This window comes from Marmota monax, unplaced genomic scaffold, assembly GCF_021218885.2.
Source record: "Marmota monax isolate L192 unplaced genomic scaffold, Marmota_monax_Labrador192_F-V1.1 WCK01_AAM20220418_F8-fsc00001, whole genome shotgun sequence".
In the NCBI taxonomy this organism is placed as follows: domain Eukaryota; kingdom Metazoa; phylum Chordata; class Mammalia; order Rodentia; family Sciuridae; genus Marmota; species Marmota monax.
Window position 1 is genome coordinate 38,139,055 of NW_026693777.1, and position 22,780 is coordinate 38,161,834.

General features: G+C 31.3%; 1 protein-coding gene across 4 annotated transcripts in view; it reads right to left on the minus strand.

The window, feature by feature from the left end:
• Dph6 (diphthamine biosynthesis 6) overlaps nucleotides 1–22,780 on the minus strand; it is a 172,813-nt gene that overhangs the window by 33,107 nt on the left and 116,926 nt on the right. For 3 of the 4 annotated variants that reach the window (XR_009228382.1, XM_046461653.2, XM_046461654.2), the window contains one exon: nucleotides 9,711–9,896. The exons of the other annotated variant lie outside the window; for it this stretch is intronic. Coding sequence is in view for 2 of the 3 variants with exons in the window: in XM_046461653.2 (XP_046317609.1) it covers nucleotides 9,711–9,896 (186 nt within the window). In the remaining variant the exon portion in view is untranslated. The remainder of the gene's footprint in view (nucleotides 1–9,710; nucleotides 9,897–22,780) is intronic. 4 annotated transcript variants of the gene reach the window in all.

Below are 22,780 nucleotides of genomic sequence, written 5' to 3' on the forward strand. Positions count from 1 at the left end.
TGCAGATGTTGACTCACAATAGGCTGTGGGGAGAGAGAAGTAGAGGTTCACAGTACTGGATGGGGGGAATGGGGGAGAAGGATGGGAGATGGGAATGTTCCTATGTTCACATATGAATACATGACCAGAATAACTTCACATCATGTACTACCATAAGAATGTGAAGTTATACTCCATTTATGTATGATATGTCAAAATACATTCTAATGTCATGTATAACTAAAAATAACCAATTAAAAAAACAAATAAGAACCAGGAGAGAGAGAGAGAGAGAGAGAGAGAGAGAGAGAGAGAGAGAGAGAGAAGCAATTTCTGCATCTAGTTCATCCAGAATACTGGTGTGAAGTTTCCTTTCCTTGATGTGTTTTTATCTGGTTTTGGTACAAGGGTGATACTAGCTTCATAGAAAGAGTTTGGAAGGGTTCCCTCCTTTTCTATTTCATGGTATAATTTGAGGATTCATTTAGTACTTCTTTTAAGGTCTGGTAGAACTCAGCTGAGAATACATTTGATCCTGGGCTTTTCTTTGTTGCCAGGCTTTTAATGATGCTTTCAATATCATGACTTCAAACTGATCTGTTTAAATTTTGTATGTCCTCCTGGTTCAACTGGGTAGGTCATATGTTTCTAGAAATTTGCCAATGTCTTCAAAGTTTCTCAATTCATAAATTTTCTAAATAGTTTCCTTTATCATCATAAAGTTTAATATTTCAGTTTTTCTATACCTTTCTTTTGGTTACCTGTGATGTGTTTGTCAATTTTATTTTTTCAAAGAACCAACCTTTTGTTTGATGTTTTGATTTTTTGTTTAAATTACATTGATTCAGCTCTGATTTTAATTATTTACTATCTTTTATTGATTTGCTGCTGATTTGTTTTTTTGAAATGTTAGATTATTTATTTGGTGTCTTTCTATTCTTTCAATGAATGAGTTCAGTGTTTATGAAATTTGCTCTTAGAACCGTCTTCATAGAGTCCTAGAGATTTTGATATGTTGTTATCACCAGTTTCATTTATCTCTAAGTATTTTTTTAATTCATCCCTGACTACTTCTGCTATCCATTTATCATTCAATAGTGTATTATTTAGTCTCCATGTTATAATAACATCTGTTTTTATCTTAGAATTGATTTCTAATCTCATTCCTTTATGATCTGATAGAATGCCAGGTATTATCTCCATTTTATTGTATTTGCTAAGCTTTGCTTTGTGGCTTCATAACTGGTCCATTTTAGAAAATAATCCATGTGCTGCTAACAAGACATTGTATTTAGTATTGATGGACAGAATATTCTATATCTAGTTTAAATTATTGATTGTATTATTTAGTTTTATAGTTTCTTTGTTTAGTTTTTGTTTCACAGATCTATCTAGTGATGTGAGAGGTATGTTAAAGTCACCCAGTATTATTATGTTGTCTTCTATTGGATTCTTAATATTGAGAAGGGTTTGTTTAATGTATGTACACTGTTTGGGGTATAAGTATTTATGATTGTTAGTTCTTCTTATTGTATAATTCCCTTAAGATGCCTGAAATGACCTTTTTTTTTTCCTTCTGATTAACTGTGGCTTGAAGTCCACTTTATCTGATATAAAACAGAACTCCCTGCTTGTTCAGGAGATCTATGTGAATGATATGATTTTCACCCACCTTTTCCATCTTTATCTGTGGATTTCTTTTCCTATGAGCTATGTCTCTTGGAGAGAGCATATTGTTGGGTCTAGTTTTTTAATCCAGTTTGTCAGTCTATCACTTTTGATTGATGAATTTAGGCTGTTTACATTCAATGTTATTACTATGAAATGCTTATTTCTTGTCATTTTGATTCATTTCTACTTTTGGGGGGGTATTAGTTTCTCCTTTGATTGACTCTTCTTGTAGTGTAGTTCTTACTTCTGCTCATTTTCATTTCTTCTTCATGAGCTAGTTTATTGAGTGTTTTGTAGTGCAGGTTTTCTAGTTGTGAATTCTTTTAAATTTTTTTGATCATGGAAGGTTTTAATTCCATCTTTAATCCTGAAGTTTAATTTTCCTGGTATTTTTGGATGGCATTCATTTTCTTTCAGAGCTTGGTATATATTATTCTACCACCTAGTTTTGAGGGTCTGAATTGAGAAATTAGCTGAAATCTGGACTGGTTTACGTCTACATGTGACCTGTCATTTTTTCCAAGCAGCTTTTAAAATTCTATCCTTATTCTTTCTTAGGCATTTTCATAATAATGTGCCTTGGTGTGGGTTTGTTGTGATTTCTATATTTGGAGTCCTATATAACACCTATGTTTGATTTTTCATTTTAAGATTTAGAAAATGTTCTCATATTTATTTCACTGAAAAAATGTGAATTCCTTTAGTATCTATTTCAGAGCATTCATCTATCCCAATGATTCTTAAATTTGGCCTTTTCATGTTCTCCTACATTCCTTGAAAATTCTGTACATGGTCTCTTAATGTCTTTGATCCATGGTCAACTTTGTTTTGAAGATATTTTGTCTTTTGCATAAAACTCTGTCTTCCATGTGGGCTACTCGTTGGTGATGCTTTCCATTGAATTTTGTATTTAGTTTATTGATTTCCTTCATTTTGAGGAGTTCTGTTGATTCTTTTTCAGAATATCTCTTTATTGACCTTTCATTTCCTGTATCTTTTCTCTGATTTCATTTTTTACCTCACAGATTAACCTAACAATGAACTTTCTAAATTCCTTCTCTGAAATTTTCTCCAATGAGGTGTTAATGGATTCCTTTATTGCAGTCTTTTTGGTTTGTTTGGGATGGTTTCTTTTCTTTTTCTATTTATTCATTTACTCTTTATTTAGTTGGTGCCTTATTGATATACATAAAGGTGATATTTACTGTGGTATACTCATATATGTATTTACTATATTTGGTCAACCTCATTCGGTAGTTATTCCTTTTTCCCATCTCTCCTCCTTCCTCCTGAGTCTGCTTCTTCTACACTCAATTCCTTTCAATTTTTATCTCCTTACTTCTCTCTAGCTTCTTCATATGAAAAAAAAATCATCTGACCTTTGACTTTCTGAGTCTGATGTATTTCATTTACCATGATGTAAATGGAACATCCGTTTACCCCAAAATGCCATAATTTCACACTCCTTTCTGGCTTAGTAAAACTTCACTGTGTATATATACCACATTATTTTTTAAAATCTATTCATCTGTTGACAGGCTGGTTCTATAACTTGTCTATGACCATTGTGATCTGGGCTATAAACATTAGTATGCATGTATAGGTACAGTATGCTGAAATTTAGAATATAAAAAAAGGATTAATGCAGCAAAGAGTTTGTTCTTTGAAAAGATAAACAGATTGATAAATCCCTAGCCAAACTAATCAAGAGAGAAAATACCTGAATCAACAAAATTATAAATGAAAAAGTATGTAACATCACAGACATTTCTGAAATCCAGACGATCATTAGGAACTATTTTGAAAATCTAGAAGACACTGAAAAATTTCTAGACATATATGATCTATTCATTGAAGCAAGAGGATACAGAATATCTTCTGAAGTTTTTAATTGTTTTCTTAATTTGTGTTCTCTCTTTATGTTGGTTTCTGGATAAATTACTTTTTTCCTTTTTATCAACCTCACTCACTCTCTCTTTGACTTGCCACATCTAGAGTTTACTGTGCTCAGGTTTTTTATTGTTTCATTCTCAAAATTTCTAATTGGGTATTTTTCACATCACCCTGTTATTGTTTCATTCTGGATGATTTATATTTCTCCCTTTATGTTTGTTCCAGATTGAACCCAGGGGCACGTAACCACTGAGTCATATCCCTAGGCCTTTTTTAAAAAATTTTGAGACAGAGTCTTAACTAAGTTGCTTAAGGCCTTACCAAGTTGATGAGGCTGGTTTTCAACTTGCAATTCTGCTGCCTCAGTCTCTGGAGCCACTAGGATTATAAGTGTTAGCCACCCCACCTGGCTTATATTTCTAATTGACTACTATTTAAAAACATGCATTTTACATTTTTATTTCTTTGGGTTCTCCCATGTGAGACACTTTCAATATCTGTTTCTTCACAAAACATGTTCTATCAACTGTGTTTGTCATCTTTCTGATACCTAAATTACAGCCCACAACTTCAGTCCTGCTTTCTATTTTGTATTTCTCTTTCATTTCTAGTTCACAGAGATGTTTCCAGGTTTTCCAGTAGAAATGTGCCTTTCCCATTTTTCCTTTTTATATTTAACTATTACTGCCATGGGTTTGGGGTGTGAATGCAAGAAAGTCAAAGCACAAATATGAAAGACGAGCATGTACGGAAGTCACTTTTTAGCTTTCCTTCAAATTCCTTGATTCTCACATCTGTATCAGTCCAACAACACATAAATATCTCATTCAGCATTCAGGTATTAGAATATATATCATTAAAATACTTTAAAACACTCATGATTTACTCTAAGAATTTATGTTTTACATTCTATATTAGAATAATTATTTACTGTTATAATGGCATGAAAAGGAATTTAAGAGCACACAATTTTTTTATACAGGTAAGCACTGGAAGGTCAAACTGATGATATTATTATATTTCTGACATTCTTTTAGGTTATTGCAGAGTTATCAAGCCCTAATTTGGAACTGTTGAAGTATAAAAGCGTCTGCTATATCTCACCTCAAAAATGACTATATTTTCATAATAAATATAATTTGGCTCGCTTTCAGAAAACTTAGTAAAATATCTAGACATAAAGCACATGGGCACAATTTTCCTACACAAATTTGTGATTATCACATAGATATACCTTCTTAAAATTAATCTGAGTATTTAAAGATTTTTCTGTATTCACAGAAATATTTTAAATTTAATTATTACTGGGCTAAGCACTGAAAATTCTGTGAGGCTAAAATTACTGAAATAAATAAAAATTTAAAGCATTATGAAAGATATTTAAATATTTTCCTGAAACACGTTGTAGTTCATTTCACTATAATAGTAAAACTGAAAAATTCCTCACATAAAAGAGTGATATTTCTTTCGCTTACAGTTAATAATGACACAAGTCCATGTATGGGTTTTTATAGGTTTGATAATGAGGTCTGTGTGTTGCTATGATCCATAGATCTGTGTTGCTATGATCCATAGATCTGATGCTTCAGACGTTTCATAGAGGGCAGATCAGCAGAAACAATCTTCCACAAAAACAAAAGATTATTGCTCTAGAAATATAAAGCCAAGGGACTAGCAGGAACAAATAAACAATTCTGAAAAACTGTAATTTATCAAGGTTTTCCTCAGCTTATCTAGATAGGCTTTGTTTGAAATGAGCAATGACTTAGGAATTCTTATCTCATGATAACATACTATTTAAACAGATTATAATTCTTTCCCCCCAAAATGCCCAAGTTTTATAATTAAACTGTGCTTGTCTAGATTCAATATAGTGGCCTAGGTACTCTTCTAAATGAATCTTTCAATTTTAAATCAACGCTGTATATAATATATACTTCTAACAAGCTATTATGTCCCACTGCATTTGATTAAAATCACTACTGAGATCTTTTTCTTCTGATGCCCTGCTGATAATTCCATCTGAGTGCAGATTGCTTTTGCTATGATTTCTGTTTATTTGAAAGTAACATGTCATTGGGGACCCCATGATCACTACCCATATGACATGCATTTCAGACTGTTTTTAGAAAATACTTTCCTGGATGAGATCCAGAGACTTCTAGTAATTGAAGCTACTATCCTAGAAAGCAATGGCCTAAAACCAGCTTGATCTCAGATCTCTTCTAAATAAACCAAAACTATAATATTAGTGAGGGATATCACAGGATATTATTCAAACTTCCCCAGAGTATATTCAAATGCAGAGTTTTTCTCAAATTCTTAATGCTTAGAACACTCCATAAATATTAATAACATAAATTTAAATACTTAATTATTTTTATAAATATAATAAAAGACTAAATACTTAATTTTACAACAGTTGTATATTTTTTTCTATAAGCTTCTTGTTTAGAAACATTTTACCACTGTATGTATATATGGTCTTTATACTATTTTGCTTCTCAAAATGAAATACAATAATTATTAAACAATTTACAAACAAGAAAAAAATGTATCTTTAATGAGAAAAATGGTTACCTTATCTATAATTATGCAGCTTCAAGATTTTAGTTTCTTATTTCACATATTTGGTTTTGGAATTTTCTAACTGGATGGTATGCACAGAGCATGCTAACATTTAAGATCATTTGTAATTGAAAACTGAGGGTCAGTGTCAGATTAGTATCAATAATATATATTCATCATTAGTCTCATTTTGAATGTTTTTAAATGGTTCAAAGAGAAACATTTTAAATAATCAAGTCAATGTTTGAGTTAAAATTTGGCACAAAACTTAGAAAAAATAAATCCTTTCTCAATTCAATTTGTTTAGTTTATCAATATTCCTAAGTACAACTAAAGAATGGTACTAACATACCAACACATTTATTCTCAAATAAGTCTATTATATAGAATAAATTTAAATGTATTAATATATAAGAATACCTTAGTAGTTTTAAAATTTATCTTACACATTTCCTTCTATTTCAATTTTAAGGAAGTACTATTTAACTAGTAAATGCAACCAGTCCAAAAGGTACAATCTTCTCTTTAAATAAACTCTACCATTAAGACCCATATAATTTCAGAGTAATTTGAAAAATCTTTCTACTAATCTTTGTAATGTCATCATTCCTATTTCATTTTATACAAACCTGTATTACATTAAAACCCTTTGAAGGACTATGAAAAGCCTATGTAAAAGCCCCATGGGCTTTTTCAATGTAATTAAAAGTTTCAATTTATTCTAATCCTAAAGGGGATGTTTCTCTTTTAGGTTGATGTTTAGTTTATTGTCTAGTGTGAATGGACACAAATTGAAATTCATCAAAACCTTAATAAGTCAGTTTAATTCACTTCCTCAACTGGTCAACTATGGAATATTAGTCTCAATTCATCTATCTTTTCTATAGAAATCTTTATAATTACTAAGATGGTTATACTTACTAATGCTGATATAAATATAAATATCAGAAAACATCAGTATAAATAAAGAAAATGACAGTCTATAGGATCCAGGTTGCTGTTATATTTAGACAACATTTTAATTCAAATATATAAATAAGTTCTTTAAGTTACTAACAAGATTTTTCCAAAGTACAGAAAAAGATTAACTATAAGTCTTGACATCTAACCATTTAATCATGTCTTACAGACATTCTTTGATAGAAGCTGGGTGGATGAATAAACCCACAACAAGACCTAGGCACTGGATAACTCCATGCAGAATTAAGAAATTAATTAGGAGGAAGAACCATAATTTGCAGAGCTGACATCTATTTTACTTTACTTGCATGTATCAATGGCAAGCAATTACAATTCAATTAAAATATTCAATTTTATTACTTTACTGACTGACCTTGAAGTTAATGCCTGTTTTATTTAATTGCATCATCTATGAATAAATGTTAACCCTACAATGTTATGCCCCATTATTTTCAATGCATTTCAACTTTCCAACTGAATTATATCAGTCAATTTATTATCTACCGTCATGGAAGCAAGTGAAGGTTTATTTCTTCATGACAGTCCAATATATGAAGAGAGAAACATTACAAAATGCTTGATAATGCTATTTTTAACAGTGAAGTAAAATGAATTGTGTTCTCATCTTAAGTGTTGTAGCTTAGACTTTTACTGTAAAATCAGTATGTGATATTAGTAAAGGTATAATCAATTTGAAAAGCAATTTCTAGTTGGCCTATAATTCTTGATTTTAATTCATAATAGTCAGGGACTAAATATCCTATGTATCTTTAAAACTAAAACACAAACACACACTCCTGATAATCTCTTCTTTTCTCTACCAGGCTCAAAAACTAGTTTCATTTAAAAACAAAACAAAACAAAAAAAAACAACTTTGCTTTCAAATAAATATTATTTTTTCCAGACTCTACATAAAACATATCATTATTCTATAATTGACCATTTTAGAAGAAAAATGATGGAATTTGTGTTAAAAAAGACAGAAAAGAAGATCTATTATGTGATCTCTAAAATAAAAATGAGCTCACATGTTTGAATGATTATGCACGAAGAGACCCTATTTCAATTTCTACATTTTCAGTTCTATAATCAGACCACCAAATGCATATGTACCTAAGGAGTTATATCAGGACTTAATCTCAACATGTGACTTTTTTTCTGAAATCTATGAAGTAGCATTTTATTTCAGTATAAGTAAAGCAGATTCATACTTGATGGATTCACTTTTAAGATCTATGGCATACATAAAATGAATGACCAATAAATCATATTAAATACAATTATGCAGTTAATGATAATCAATACTTGCTAGCAATTTATTCTGTCTACCTTTAAAAATACTATAGTTTTTAACATGTAAAGAATAAAAAGTGAAAGATATATAGAACAAAGAGGTTTTGTTCCCTCAGGAAAGGATCTGAAATATTTCTTCCTAATATTTTCTAATAGTTTTCAACATGAAAACTATTAGAAAACTGAAAGTAACTCAATCTGAGTAGACAGCATTTGGAGCATGAAAAATTAAAACTAAAAATGTAGACAAAAACCAGATCCTATAGCAGCTTGTGTTTCATTTTAAGGAGTTTATACTTGAAAGGAAGGTCAGAGAGAAGACTGAGAAATTTTAAGCAGAAGAATGGCATGATCTAGTTTGACTTTTAAAGAGGTCATGCTAGTTATGGTCTAGTTCTAGGAAGGAAACCAAGATTGAAGATAATAAGAAGGTAAATAAGAGGGGTGCTGCTATAGTGTAGATGAGAGAGGATATGATAGACAAAGCTATATAATATATATATATGTATATATATATATATACATATACATATTAGTACATATATAATGTAGTGTGTGTGTGTGTTTCTTGCTGACAAACCAGGTATGGGAAATACAGGAAAGAGAAAAGGCAAAGATGATTTCCAGGCTTCTGGCTTTGGAAAAATTAAAAAGAAAACAGCTCTAGCAGCCATTATATCAGATGTAGAGTAACAGAATAAATATAAATTTGGGAAGGAAAATTAAGGGTAAATGCTATTTTAGACATTGAGATTCCTATGAAATCACCTGAGAAGAGATATCTAATTGGCAATGAGGTAGATGGTTCTGAGTCTAGGCAAGAGGTCTGGGATGGATAATAAACTCAAAATAGAAGTTCTGAGATGAAATAGCTAAAAAAAAATACATAATGTGACCAGAAAAACCCAGGAAAGATCATGGAGAAATATAAATTTTAGTAATTATAGTTAAGAATGAACTGTCCAAAATATAAATCTGATTTAGTCATTTTCATCCTCTCTGCAAACTTTACTAAGTATAATTAACAATTAAAAGTTATATATACTTCAGGCATGATTTGATATATCTATACCTTTTGAAATATTCACCAAACTCAAGCTAATTAACATACCTATTACATCACACAGTTACCTTTTTTTTTTTTAACATGGTGAGATACCCAAGATCTATCTTCTGTACCCCACAAATCTGTATCATTACTATGTATGAATTAAAATAAAAAACTCAAGAAAATAAAAATTAAAAGTTAACTATTTTTTAAATCTACCATTTTCACAAATTTCAAGTATATTACAATATTGTTAATTACAGTCACATTGTTATACATTACATCTCCAGAACTTACCTTGCATAATTGCAACTTGTCCCCAAATGCCCCCTCTTCCATCCAGCCTGTGGCAAATAACCTTTCTATTCTCTATCGTATTGAGTTTCACATTTTTTAGATTCCACATATAAATGAGATCATGCAGTATTCGTCTTTCTCTGAATGGTTTATTCAGCATATTGTCCTCCATATTCATCCATGTGGCTGCAAAATGAAATGATTTCCCTCCTTTTTAAGTCTGAATAATATTTCTTCATATAGACATACCACATCTTCTTTATTCATTCATCCAAAGATGGGCACTGAAGATGTTTCCATATCTTTGCTATTGTAAATAATGCTGAAATGAACATGGGAGTTCAGAAATTTAAGATACTGGTTTCATTTATTTAGATATATGTCCACAAGTGGGACTGTGAGATAATATCATAGTTCTAGTTTTAAATTCCTGAAGAACCTCAGAAACTAGACTATTTTCCATAATGGCTATAACAATTTACATTCCTATTAACAATTCTTTTTTCTTTAACATTTATCTTTCTTCTTACTGATAACAGACAACTTATCACTTCTAATAATAAACAATGTATCAGATGTGAGGTGATCTCTTTGTAATTTTTATTTGTATTTCCTTGATGATTAATGATGTTTAGTACCTGTTTACATATCTATTGATCATCTGTAGGTTTTCCTTAAAAAATGTATTTTCAGTCCTTTGGGCAATTTTTAGTCAGAGTATTTATATTTTTGTTATTGAGTCTCATTAGTTCCTTATGTAATTTGGATATTTACCCCTTTTTAGAACCTTTAAGGTTTGCCAATACTGCTCCCCACTGTATAGGTTGCCTTTTTATTCTGTTATTTATTTTGCAATGCAGGAAATTTTTACTTTGATGCAATCCCATGTCTGTTTTTATTATTCTCGTCTGTGCTTTTGGTTTCAGGTGCAGAAAATAATTACCCAAACCAAGCCTCTTCTATTTTCTTCAAGTAGTTTTATATTTTCAGGTCTTGTATTTAATTATTTAATATACTTTGAGTTGACTATAATATATGGTGCAAGATAAGGGCCTGATTCTTATGTATGTGTATACCTAATTTTTCCTAGCACCATTTGTTGAAAAGATTACCCATTGTGCATTGTGTGTTCTTGACATACTGTTGTGAGATAAGTTGGTCACATGTGCATATATTTACTATTTTCTTTTTTAAAAAATCTAGCTCTATAACATGTTAGAAAATCTGTAAGTATAATGGCTCCAGCTTTATTCTGCTCAAGATTAACATTGGTGATACCTTGTGGGTGCAGTTGAATATTGGGATTTTTTTTCTATTTTTATAAAGAATGACAATAGAATTCAATAAGGATTGCACTAAATCTATAAGTCATTTTGGAAAATATTGAAATGTTTTTTGTAAAGTCTGAAGAATTTTCTACATATTTGATCATGTTATTAGCAAGTAGGAATAATTGTGCTTCTTCATTTATTATCTGGATGCCTTTTTGTTTATTTTTTGCCACATTGCTCTGACTAGATGTCTAGTTCTATGCCAAATAGAAGGTAAGAGTGGGCAACCTTGCCCTGTACTATGATCTGGGAATTTTCTATTTTAAAATCCTTAATCATACATTTGGGCAAGATAGTTATGTGAGCATGGGCATCAAATTGTTCCTTTTCTTCCATTCCCATTTCAAACGTCACTGAGATTATAGAATAAAGGATAAAAAAATATCAGAATTACAAATAGTAGTAAAAAAATTTCATTCATATACCCAGAACTTAAATTACATTCTGCTTGAGTAAATGTGGAATAAAGATTAAAAAAAAAAACAAAACAAAACTCTCCTATGACTTCTCCAGTGCAAGAATAACTGACTAGAAAAAGATGTAAGCAAAACTATGGAGAACATAATTCATGCCTACTTTAGACCTTACACTGTGAGATTCAATACCACATCTGGTTCTTATGTAAGTTTACTTGAGTAGGACTTATGCATGGTTATAGAAATTTACCTATATATGTTAAAGACAGCAATCAATACAACAGTACCAATTTATAAGAGAATTTATGAAAGGATAAGCACTATAAATTTTATAGCACCTCCTTGCTCCAAGCAGTTTAATACATGCATTTGTGCTTTTAGCTAATGCAAGACATTAAATTTTACAATCATGACAAATAAGGAATGTTTGTATTAAGGTGCTAAACCTAAATATCTGCTTAGGAGGTATACTCATTAAATAATCTGACTGCTACATAGAGAATCAGAAAAACACTTGCTGACTTAGTTTTTGTGAGGAGATTTCAGGAAACAGTCACATGTTATCAAAAAAGTAATTTTAGTATAATCTGCGTGACACAGTCATATACCATACAACTATAATAGAATTCTCTCCTGTTTGTGACTATTATATTTTATATGTTTTTAATTTGGAGAAGAATTAGAACTACTGGTTGTGATAAAGGCAGAAAGGCAGGTTTTTAAATTATGATGTAGTAGATTTTTAAATATATATGTATGTATACACTTTTTATGTATGGAGATAAAGGATATATATATATATATATATATATATATATATATATATATATGTACTGGATAAATAGAATCTTAATCCATTCAAAAATTTAAGGAATACGTGGGGATAAGTGCATGGAGTACTGCATAGTTGGCATACATTAAGAGCTTCTGAGTGGCAGGCCACTCTTCTCATGCTAGGCGTGTGAGCAGCAGGCCGCTTACCCTGTAGGCACAGCCCTGGGCATGAGGCCATATGCTGCAGTCCCTGTGCTTGCTCCACGACCCACTCCTCGACTGGTCACTATAAGGACAATTAGCAGAAATTGCATTGGTGGCTGCCTGTAATCTGCTTAGCTACTGCCTGAGTATATATACATGGTAACTGTGCAATAAAATCAGACCTGCTCCTGCTTGATCTCCAGAGGTCTTGATTAGCGACTCTGCAGCCACACTCTCCTTTACCCTGTTCCATGGACCTCCTCACTGGACGAGTTGTAGGCCTAACTTACTTTTAGAACAGCTTGCCCTAACTGGTAAAGGAAATAATGTATATATAGATGCCCATATATATGGTAAAATGAACCCTAACAGCATTTCTTTCTCCTGCTTCCCATTACAACTAAGCAAATGGTAACTCTATTAAAAGAGATGGACGGCTATGTGACCAGTGTTATTTTTATTTAAAACTACATAAACAGAATTTGATATTTAATCACTGGTGTTGTTTTTAAATTGAAAATGCAGGTAACTCACAATACATTTTGGAAACTGTTAAAACTCTCAACTTTTAATGTTTCAATTCTTGAGTCATAAGTTTAAAAACTCTGTGCTAAATTACTCTGAACAAAGATAGAATATATTTAAATCACAATTAACTATACATGAAAGCATATTAAGTAATCTTTTTGTAAAAAATAATTATTTGAACAAAGTTCAGGTGTAAAAAATGTTATGTTAACTATAGAATATGAAAGAATAACAAATTGCTTTTAACCTTTACTGTTCAGCATTTTTTCCCTAGGAGGCTATTACAATAAATGATTTTAATTATGTCCATTATCATACAAATGAATGGCAGAAGAGCACAATGTGTAGAAGCAATAATTAACATGCCTTATCTTGGCTTATTGGGCAGTGATAAAAAAGGAATCAGATTAACATATAGGAATTACTACAGGTGAGTATGCGTAGGAGTGGAATTCAGCAATTGGGATTGCTGCACAGTTAAAGCTCATAGTTCTAATTAGTATGGGCATCTCTTAATGTTAACCAAAAGGGTGAGAATTTTAAAAGTATACGTTAAAAATAAGAAGGAAAGTCTGTTTAGCAGTCCTTCAAGCAGGCAGGAAGAGTTTAAAAAGTATTTGAACTGCTTGGAAGACAGATAAAGACCTAGATAGGAGAAATATACATGCTGTGACATTTGAAAGGTCAAAAGAGAAACTTGTGGATCCTGTTAAAATTAAAAACTGGAAACAATTTGGTAGATACATTTATGAATAAGTTTAAAGTATCCAGAACATCTTACAATCTGACATTTTAAAAAACACAATACCAAAAATGTAGCCAGAAAAGGAAGAATCTCAGAAATACAAAGACAAAAAGTAATATGAAAACAAACAGGCAATGTGAATGGTTGGACTAACTGCTGAGCTTCTCATCAGAAAATGAGACAGCAAGTAAAAAGATAAGAAGTAGCATGGAAGTTAATTCAGTTTTGTTTTGCATTGACCTTTGCTGTACAGGATAGTGGGGGAAACGACTAGTCCAAGGGCACTTTCTGAGAAAAACCAGTGGGGCAAAAGCAGAGAGCAAATCTCCTAGGAGGAAATAACAGAGCAACTTGAGAAATTCTACAGCAATAAATCACCATGGCCAGATGGTATTCAACTGAGAGTTGAAGGAAATAAAGTGTGAAATGGCTGAGCTAAAGATGAGGATATGCAATGTAACTGAAAACCAGCACTGTTTCTAAATATTACAATTTTGCTAATATGAACTGTTTCTTTAGGAAGGACAAAACAATAAAATTAAGATTTATAAAATTACAGACCAGAGGATTTCTTGTTGATAATGGAGAAACTGATAGCTTCCTTTAACATCAGGATAAGGTTAACCTGCTGAGGTCGAATCGCCCACTGAGTCTATAAAGAGAACACTGTTTCTCTCCATCCTATTAAACTTATCTGGAAATGTCAATAAAATACTAGAAAGAAGTAAACCAGTAAATGTAATTTATTTGGCAGTTACATGAAGCTTTTAACAAGGTCACATGTGACTGTTGGGGAAAATAAATAAGAAGAGTCTTTGGGAGAAGTCATAAGAGAAACTTCAGTCGTTAATTGTAAAACTTGCTAAGTAATGAAAACAAAGTTTCAGGAACTATTTTTCTTTCCTTCCCTAATACTGGGTTGCCTCTTCCAGAAGTATAGATAATTTTCAAATAAAAAAAATTAAAAGAATTTCACTACTGGGGCTGGGGTTGTGGCTGGGGTTGGGGTTGTGGCTCAGCGGTAGAGCTCTCGCCTAGCACATGTGAGGCCCTGGGTTCAATCAAATTAAATAAGTAAAGACATTGTGTTTAAACAAAAAAGAATTTGACTATAGATAAGGAGGAAAGGAAGATGAGATTCCAAATCAAGAAAGAAAAAAACAGATTCACAAGCAATGTAAAATAAGCATACTATAAAAATTTATATTCATGAAATGCAATCTGAAAGCTACAACTGAGTATAAGTGCTTTATCAGTGTGGTTTTAGTAAGCATAAGATTTTAATAAAAGCTAACAAGTAATAATGTACGAGAAAAATTTCTATGTATTCACTTGAGTACTATCTCCTTTGATGTGGTCACTTTGGGACATCATGTTTATTAAATAGTATGTATTTGCCCTTGATCCAATTATTTCTGAAAATACTACTGTAGAACTGTCTTTATAGTCAATAATATATTGGTCTGAAATTATTCAATAATTCAGAATAGAGCAAGAAATCACCAGGAAAAGAGGGAATTTATCTCCAAGAAGCAAACTCAGCATGCAGCTAAGTTCATAGGATACATTTAATTCTACAACCTTAAATTACCTCTCTGTCTCATCATGGAGCACTATTATTCAAGGAAAGAGCAGGGGCCATGCAGTAGAAGCTTGAAGAAACCCATACAAGGGCCTGGGGTACCACTGCATATCATTATATGAGAGTCAATGTTAGGAATTAAGACCTGTTTCACGACAACTTCTTCTTGCTCTTAGAACTATTCTCTGAACTCACAGAAAGTACTAGCGGCCTTTCAACAACTCCTGTTCTCCTTGGCTCATTAACCTGCTGCCTTCATTTCAAAGTAAATATAACCCCTTTAAATAGTTCACATATGGCACCATTACTTGTCCTTTCATTGTTCTGGTCATTCAACACTATGAATTTTAGTTGTTTCTGTGTCCCATCTTAATGTAATCTTTTCCCATTTAAAATGGCAATTTCTGCTCACTATAGGAAATAAAAAAATACATAAAAAAGAAAATTTATTTTTTTCATAATAATACTCACTGAAGATATCTGTTGCTAATACATTGTCATTTTCATTTTTAGGGCTTTTTTCTATGAATACTTTTGGTATAAACTTGAGGTCCAATTTTTTTTACTGTCTTTTTCTTCAATTACTATAACTATAACCCTCTTAAATGAAAATGCCTATAACAAACATGATACTTCCCATATTAACTTGTTATTCAATCTTTCAGAGCTGATTGCCTGTTTTGGCAGCCACAAAGGGCCAATGATACATATTAAGTATAGCATAAAACCTCTTAGTTTTTTCTCTTAAGTACTAGTATTTAACCATTTCCTCTTATCCTATATTGTATAATTGGTTTTAAGGATTGATATTCAGAACTCTATACATACCTATTACATTTTACCTCATTTCATAATTCCTCATTTCAACCAATTAATATGAGTCAGTATTCCAATTCTGTTATTCGAAGTATTACTAATCACAGCAATCTTTGTCATCTGAAAATCTAATCAGCATGCCATTACAGTGCTTACTCAAATAACTGTGGAAAAGAGTTAAAAGAGTTGGATAAAGAAATAATGATGTCATATATCAATAAGGGTCCTTCACACTTGTTCATAACAACCTATTACCAACTTCATATTAGGTTTATTTGTTTAACTAGTTGAATTAATTAAGTTGTTTGTTTTATATTACATTCCTCACATATACACTCTTATATACACATAAAGTTTGGTGTCTTTATACGAGACGTGTCTCTGAGAAACTAAAAGTAAATTAAATCACCTTTTAAATAACAAAAAAATTCAATTTGAAAGGATTTCTGTAATGAAAAAAGCTACCCCTAATACGAATATACTTTGATAATGCTGTTTTATATTAACTGCTATTGTTGTGCAATTTTAATGAGTTAGGATTGCAAAGTCAAAACTGATTTAATAGAAGCTGAAGATTTTAGAAAGAAGAGATAAACCTAGTAAGGTGGAAAAAGGAAGAAAAGATTAATTTGTTAATATAGATCTCAGTGCTGGAGTAAATTAACCTTGCTAGTTTGCAAAGAATGAACTATCAAAGATGATATTTACCTGTTCAAATAAATGTTCAAGTGAACCTTGAGCTTTTCCAGTGAAAGAAGTGGGGGAAAAAAGGGCAGAAGTAGTTTTAAGTTATGGTAATACTAATGCATGCAGGATGGAGATCTAATAATTGCATACTTGCAGCAGCATGCACTTCTGACTGGAGTCTATTATTTGTTGATGTATTCACTGATACTTACTTTATATAGTACCTATGGTATTTTTACCTAAAAAATAAATAGATAACCTGTATTTTAACTTTGCCACTTCATATATTAAATAACCTTCATACTTAAAAAAATATGCAATTACTATAGCACACCTGAATGACCCCAGAGCACACAGGCTCCATTAAATTTGCTTATGTCTAATTACTCCTGCCAAAGGCAGGTGAGAAATAATTCTGATAAGATATTTTATCCTGTAGCCAAAAAATAAACTAAGATGAAATCAGTGATTTCCAATCAAATAACTATCTAAAATTATTTGCTCTTTAATACCTTATAAAGCTGGGCTTTATGCAATAACCACTATAATTATGTTTTTAACTAGTAAAATCATTTCCTCCTAGCAAAATTAGTGTAAGTCATTAGTGTAAACCATCATCAAGGCTAACTATGAGTGTATTTCCTGTATTTCTCATGTTAAACATATGATTTAGAAATTGTGATACTGTTTCAAGTTTCCTAGAACATGTATCAATATTTGATCTGAACTATGTTTAACAAAGTAAGTAAAAATGTGAGATTAACGTGCAACATATAAATCTCCAAATCCCCAAGGCTGAATCACAGTTTAGACAATGATATTTATGAATCTGTCAAAATATGAAAACAATATCTTCTAACTCCAGTTCCATTGAACACTATACACTTTGTGTTTTTGCTTATATTCCATTTGTTGCATGAGAAGTTCTCAAAGATTTTTTTTTTTTATATTTTTGTAGTTGTAGATGGACACAATACTTTATTTATTTTTATGTGGTGCTGAGGATCAAACCCAGTGCCTCACACATGCGGGGTAAGCAATCTACCACTGAGCCACAATCCCAGGCCAAAGACTCTTAAATGTGGAGAAAAGAAAGGGAGGTGTTTTGAATTTACATTGTAGAATAGTTAATACAACACCTCTAGGACCCCTGAGGTTCTTCTTTGCAAAATAGGAAAGTGAAACATGTAAGAAAAATCTCAATAATTTCACTTGTTGTCATATATTATAGCATATCGAAAGGTTCTCAGTAAGTACTTACAAGTAATAGGTTATATAGTAGTATTTATGTGTGTAACATATTTAACTCTTCAAAAAACTTCCACATATACTGTCCCATTTCAATAGTAAAATTACAGATTTCTGACTTTTGAGTCTAGTAGTCTTTTCCTGAAGATGAAATTAACCCATAATAAAATAAAGAAGTGCTCAGCAAGCTAGTGTGCAGTCATGGTTGTAAATCACTGATGTAATGTTGCACAAAATATGAATAAAATAAGGATGAGTTCTCTAGTTAAACAAAAAAGGATAGAGGTATATGACAAAGGAATATAAGAGACGAAAAAAGTCCTATATGATGTTTGATGCATGAAATAGGTTAAACTGGGAAATATTTCATGCAAAATACATTGCTAATTTGTAATGTTGAAGGAAATTCTCGTCTTATAGCGTGAGTTGCAGTGGGGTTTTCTGTCACCATTCACCTTCCTTGTTGATAAGTTTTTCAGACTCTCATTTATAACAGATATCTTAGACTATGTACAGATCCTACTAGAAATAAACCCAAAGAGTACAACTGGAAAAAGGAAAAGGAGACTTACTCTGGTGGTGCTACAGGTAGTGGGGTGGGGTGAGGTAGTAGCTAGAAATTGATGAATTGAAGCCAGGTGCCGTGGTACATGCCTATAATCCCAGCAGCTGAGGTGGCCAAGGCAGGAACATCATAAGCTCAAAGCCAGCCTCAGCAATTTAGCAAGGCCTTAAACAACTTAGGGAGACCCTATCTCAAAAAAACAAAAACAAACAAATAAACAAAAAAAACCAGAAGGGGCTAGGGATGTGGCTCAGTGGGTAGGGGTTCTTGGTCCAATCCCCAGTACCAAAAAAAAAAAAAAAAAAAGTGTGTTGAAATAAAGTTTCCTAAAAGCATTTCCTGAATCTCAGGGAAGAAGAGAAGAGGTATACCGATAGAAAATTTTGAACTATTAATAAAATTAATCACAAAGCAAATATCAAAGTTATTTCCTAAGGAGAGAAAAAAAATCCTTAAATATGTTAGCTTTCACATGTTGATGCAAATCAAAGATAATCTGGGATCAAGGAAAATATATTTGACATATACACAATAAATACCTGAGACAGATATTTGATATATTCTACTGAATGAATTAAAAAGAAAATAACTGGACCAAGAATAAGTAAGTTGTGACATAAAACAACTAATGGCAAGCATTCAATAAAACTCCATTACCATATTAAGTGATGAGCCAGATTTTGGTTTCTAAATTAATTACCATTATACTTGATCAGTAGTTCTCTGCCTTGGCTTACTATTGGAATCAATTCCCACTGCAGCTCTAAAAAATACATGTGCCTGAATACTATCTACAGTTACTTTGATTTAATTGATCTGGAGTGTAGCTTGACAACTAGAATTTTAAAAAGCTTAACAGGTAACTGTGATATGCAGCCAAGGTTGAAAACCATTGTTATGGGAACCTGACCTGGGCCCATGTGTGTATGAACAAGTGAAGAGAAGGGAGGAAGAGTGTCTTTATTTGGCTGTGACATTCCCAAATGTATTATATCAGGTTGCCCAGAACAACATATAAACTGTCAGGGTACGACAACACATTGCCCTCAAAATACTTATATTTATTTCATTATCAGTTAAAAATAAGTACAAGTCAGACCCAAATAGGAGGCCTATTTCTGAAAAAATACAGGAGGATGGTTTGAATCAAAGACTAATGCTTTGTATTTCTGGAATCTTAAGTATTCCAAATAAGACTGAATTTCTAGTGTATCTGTAGGGCCAGTCCCTTAAATTCCTTATATTGACTGGAAAGGCTAGGAAGACACTATTAAAATTTTGATGATGTTGTTATTTAAAGAATTATAAGTTAAAGAATATTTTTGTAAAGATTAAACCTAATTATTAGTAGGATGCATTCCTCCTCAAGCAACAGAGGACATTAAAATATTCTATATAGCAAAAGACAGAAAATATGGACTAAAACATGAAAAATTCATGATATACGATTAATACAATCAGATGGAAAATTAAGAAGTAGCCTATCGATTCTACCAGTAAACATAGTGAATTAAAAATTTTTAAGATAAATATTGGGTTATAATAAAGTCTAATGCTTTGCTAATTATAAAACATGCACGTAAAAGCATATGTATACATACATACATATACTCAAGGAAAGGTTAAAAACAAAAGAACACACAACAATATATAAGGCCAATGTAATGAAATGTTGCAGTAGTCCTATCAAAGCAAAATTCATAGCAATGGTATTAATAAGGATAGATAAAAGTTTTCAAGTGATAAAAATTAAATGGAGAAAAAAAATTGCTGATGAGGTTTTATGAGTTAAGTAAGACTCTACTGTTACAAATAAAATAAAATAATTCCTTTCTTCCAGAATAACTAACATATATGGCCTTCCCACAAAATATATACATCTAGATGATGAAGACAGTTTTTTCAGACCTTGAAGACAAAGTATAGAATCTTGAAAATAAGGGTGACCATAAAGAAAAGATATTAAGAGACCAAGAACAGAATATGTAAGAAATCTGGGATAACATTAAGAGGCCAAATTTAAGATTAATTGGTATAGATGAAGGCTCTGAAATGTAAGCTAAAGGAATGCACAATCTTTTCAATGAAATAATATTAGAAAATTTTCTAAACCTTAAGAATGAAATAGAAATTCAAATACAAGAGTCATATAGGACTTGAAATATACAAAAGCACAACAGATCCACTCAAAGCCATATTATAATAAAATTCCTAACACACAAATAAGTATAGAATTTTAAAAGCTCCAAGAGAAAATGGACTGGTCACATTTCGAAGTAAATCAATCCGATTTCAACTAATTTCTCAATCCAGACCCTAAAAACCAGAAGGCTTAGAATATATTACTCAATACGAACCTCTGAAAGAAAGTGAATGCCAGCCAAGAATACTATATCCAGGAAAATTAAACTTCAAAAATGAAGATGAAATGAAAGCTTTCCATGATAAACCGAAGCTAAATGAATTCATAACAAGAAAACCTGCACTATAAAACATACTCAATAAAATATTTCATGAAGAAGGAAAAATAAAAACGAAAACTAACAGTGGGAGACATTATACGAGAAGAATAGTAAATTAAAGTAGAATCAATTATCATTAAAATATTATCATTAAAACATAAATCAAAATGGCAGGAAATAATCATCTCTCAATAATAATACTGAATGTAAATGGTCTAAACTCTTCAATCAAGACATAGGCTGAAATATTGGATTAAAAAACAAGACCCCAAAATATGCTACCTGCAAGAGACTCACCTCATAGGCAAAGACATCTACATAATGAAGGTAAAAGAATGGGAAAAAAACATACCATTCACATGGGACTTGTAAACAAACAGGGGTAACTATCCTCTTATCATATAAAGTGGACTTTGATCCAAAATTAATCAGAAGAAACAAAGATGATTACTTCATATTGCTTAAGGATATCATACATCAATAAGGTAGAATATTTATGCCTTAAGTATTTATGACTCAATCAAAAAAGCATAGACACATATCACACAGACTCTTCACAATATTAAGAATCAAATAGACCACAAGAAAAATACTGGGTAACTTTAACATGCCTCTTTCACACTGGATAGATCATCTAAACATAAACTAAGTAAAGATTATATAGAACTAAAAAACACAATTAATAATACAGATCTAGCAGACATGTACAGAATATTCCATCCATCAATGACTGAATTCACTTCTCAGAAGCACATGGAACATTTTCTAAAATAAACTATCATGTACATTAGCAACGTAAATCTTAGCAAAAAACAAACAAACAAACCAAAACCCAACCCAGAAATACAGAATCAATACCTTGAATTGTATCAGATCAATATGGAATGAAATTAGAAGTCAAAGATAAAAAACAAAACCATTCTTAATATCCAGAGATGAAAGAATACAATTTCAAATGATCAATGGACAACAGAAGAAATCAGGGGAAAAATAAAACAATTCTTAGAAGTAAATGAGAATAGTGATACAACAGATCCAAATCTCTGGAACAGTATGAAGGCAGTTCTAAGAGAGTTCATAGCATTAAAAGAATAGAAAGATACCAAATAATCAATCTAACATTACATCTCAAAGATCTAGAATAAGAAGAACAAACCAACACCAAAATCTGTACAAGATAGAAAATAATTAAAATAAATAAAATTGAGAATAAAAATAATACAAATGATAAGACAAAGAGTCAGTTTTTGAAAGTAAAAACAAAATTCATAAACTCTTAGCCAAATTAACCAAAATAAAGAGAGAAAAACTCAAATGAACACCATTTGCGATGAAAAAAGATATATCACCAGACACTATGAAAATCCGAAGGATAATAAAAAACTATTTTGAAAATTTTTACTCCAATAAACTAGAAAATCTTAAAGATATTGGCAAATTCCTAGAGATAAATGATCTATCCAACTGAACCAGAAGGATATAGAAAATTTAAACAGATTGGCATCAAGCAATGATATTATGGTGAGGATGTGGGGAAAAAGGTACACTCACATATTGTTGGTGGAACTACAAATTATTCCAACCACCTGGAAAGCTGTATAGATATTCCTCAAAAAACTAAGAATAGAACCACCATAAAACCCAGCTATCCCTCAGTATATATCCAAAAGATTTAAAATCATCATGTTACAGTAACACAGCAATGTTAGTGT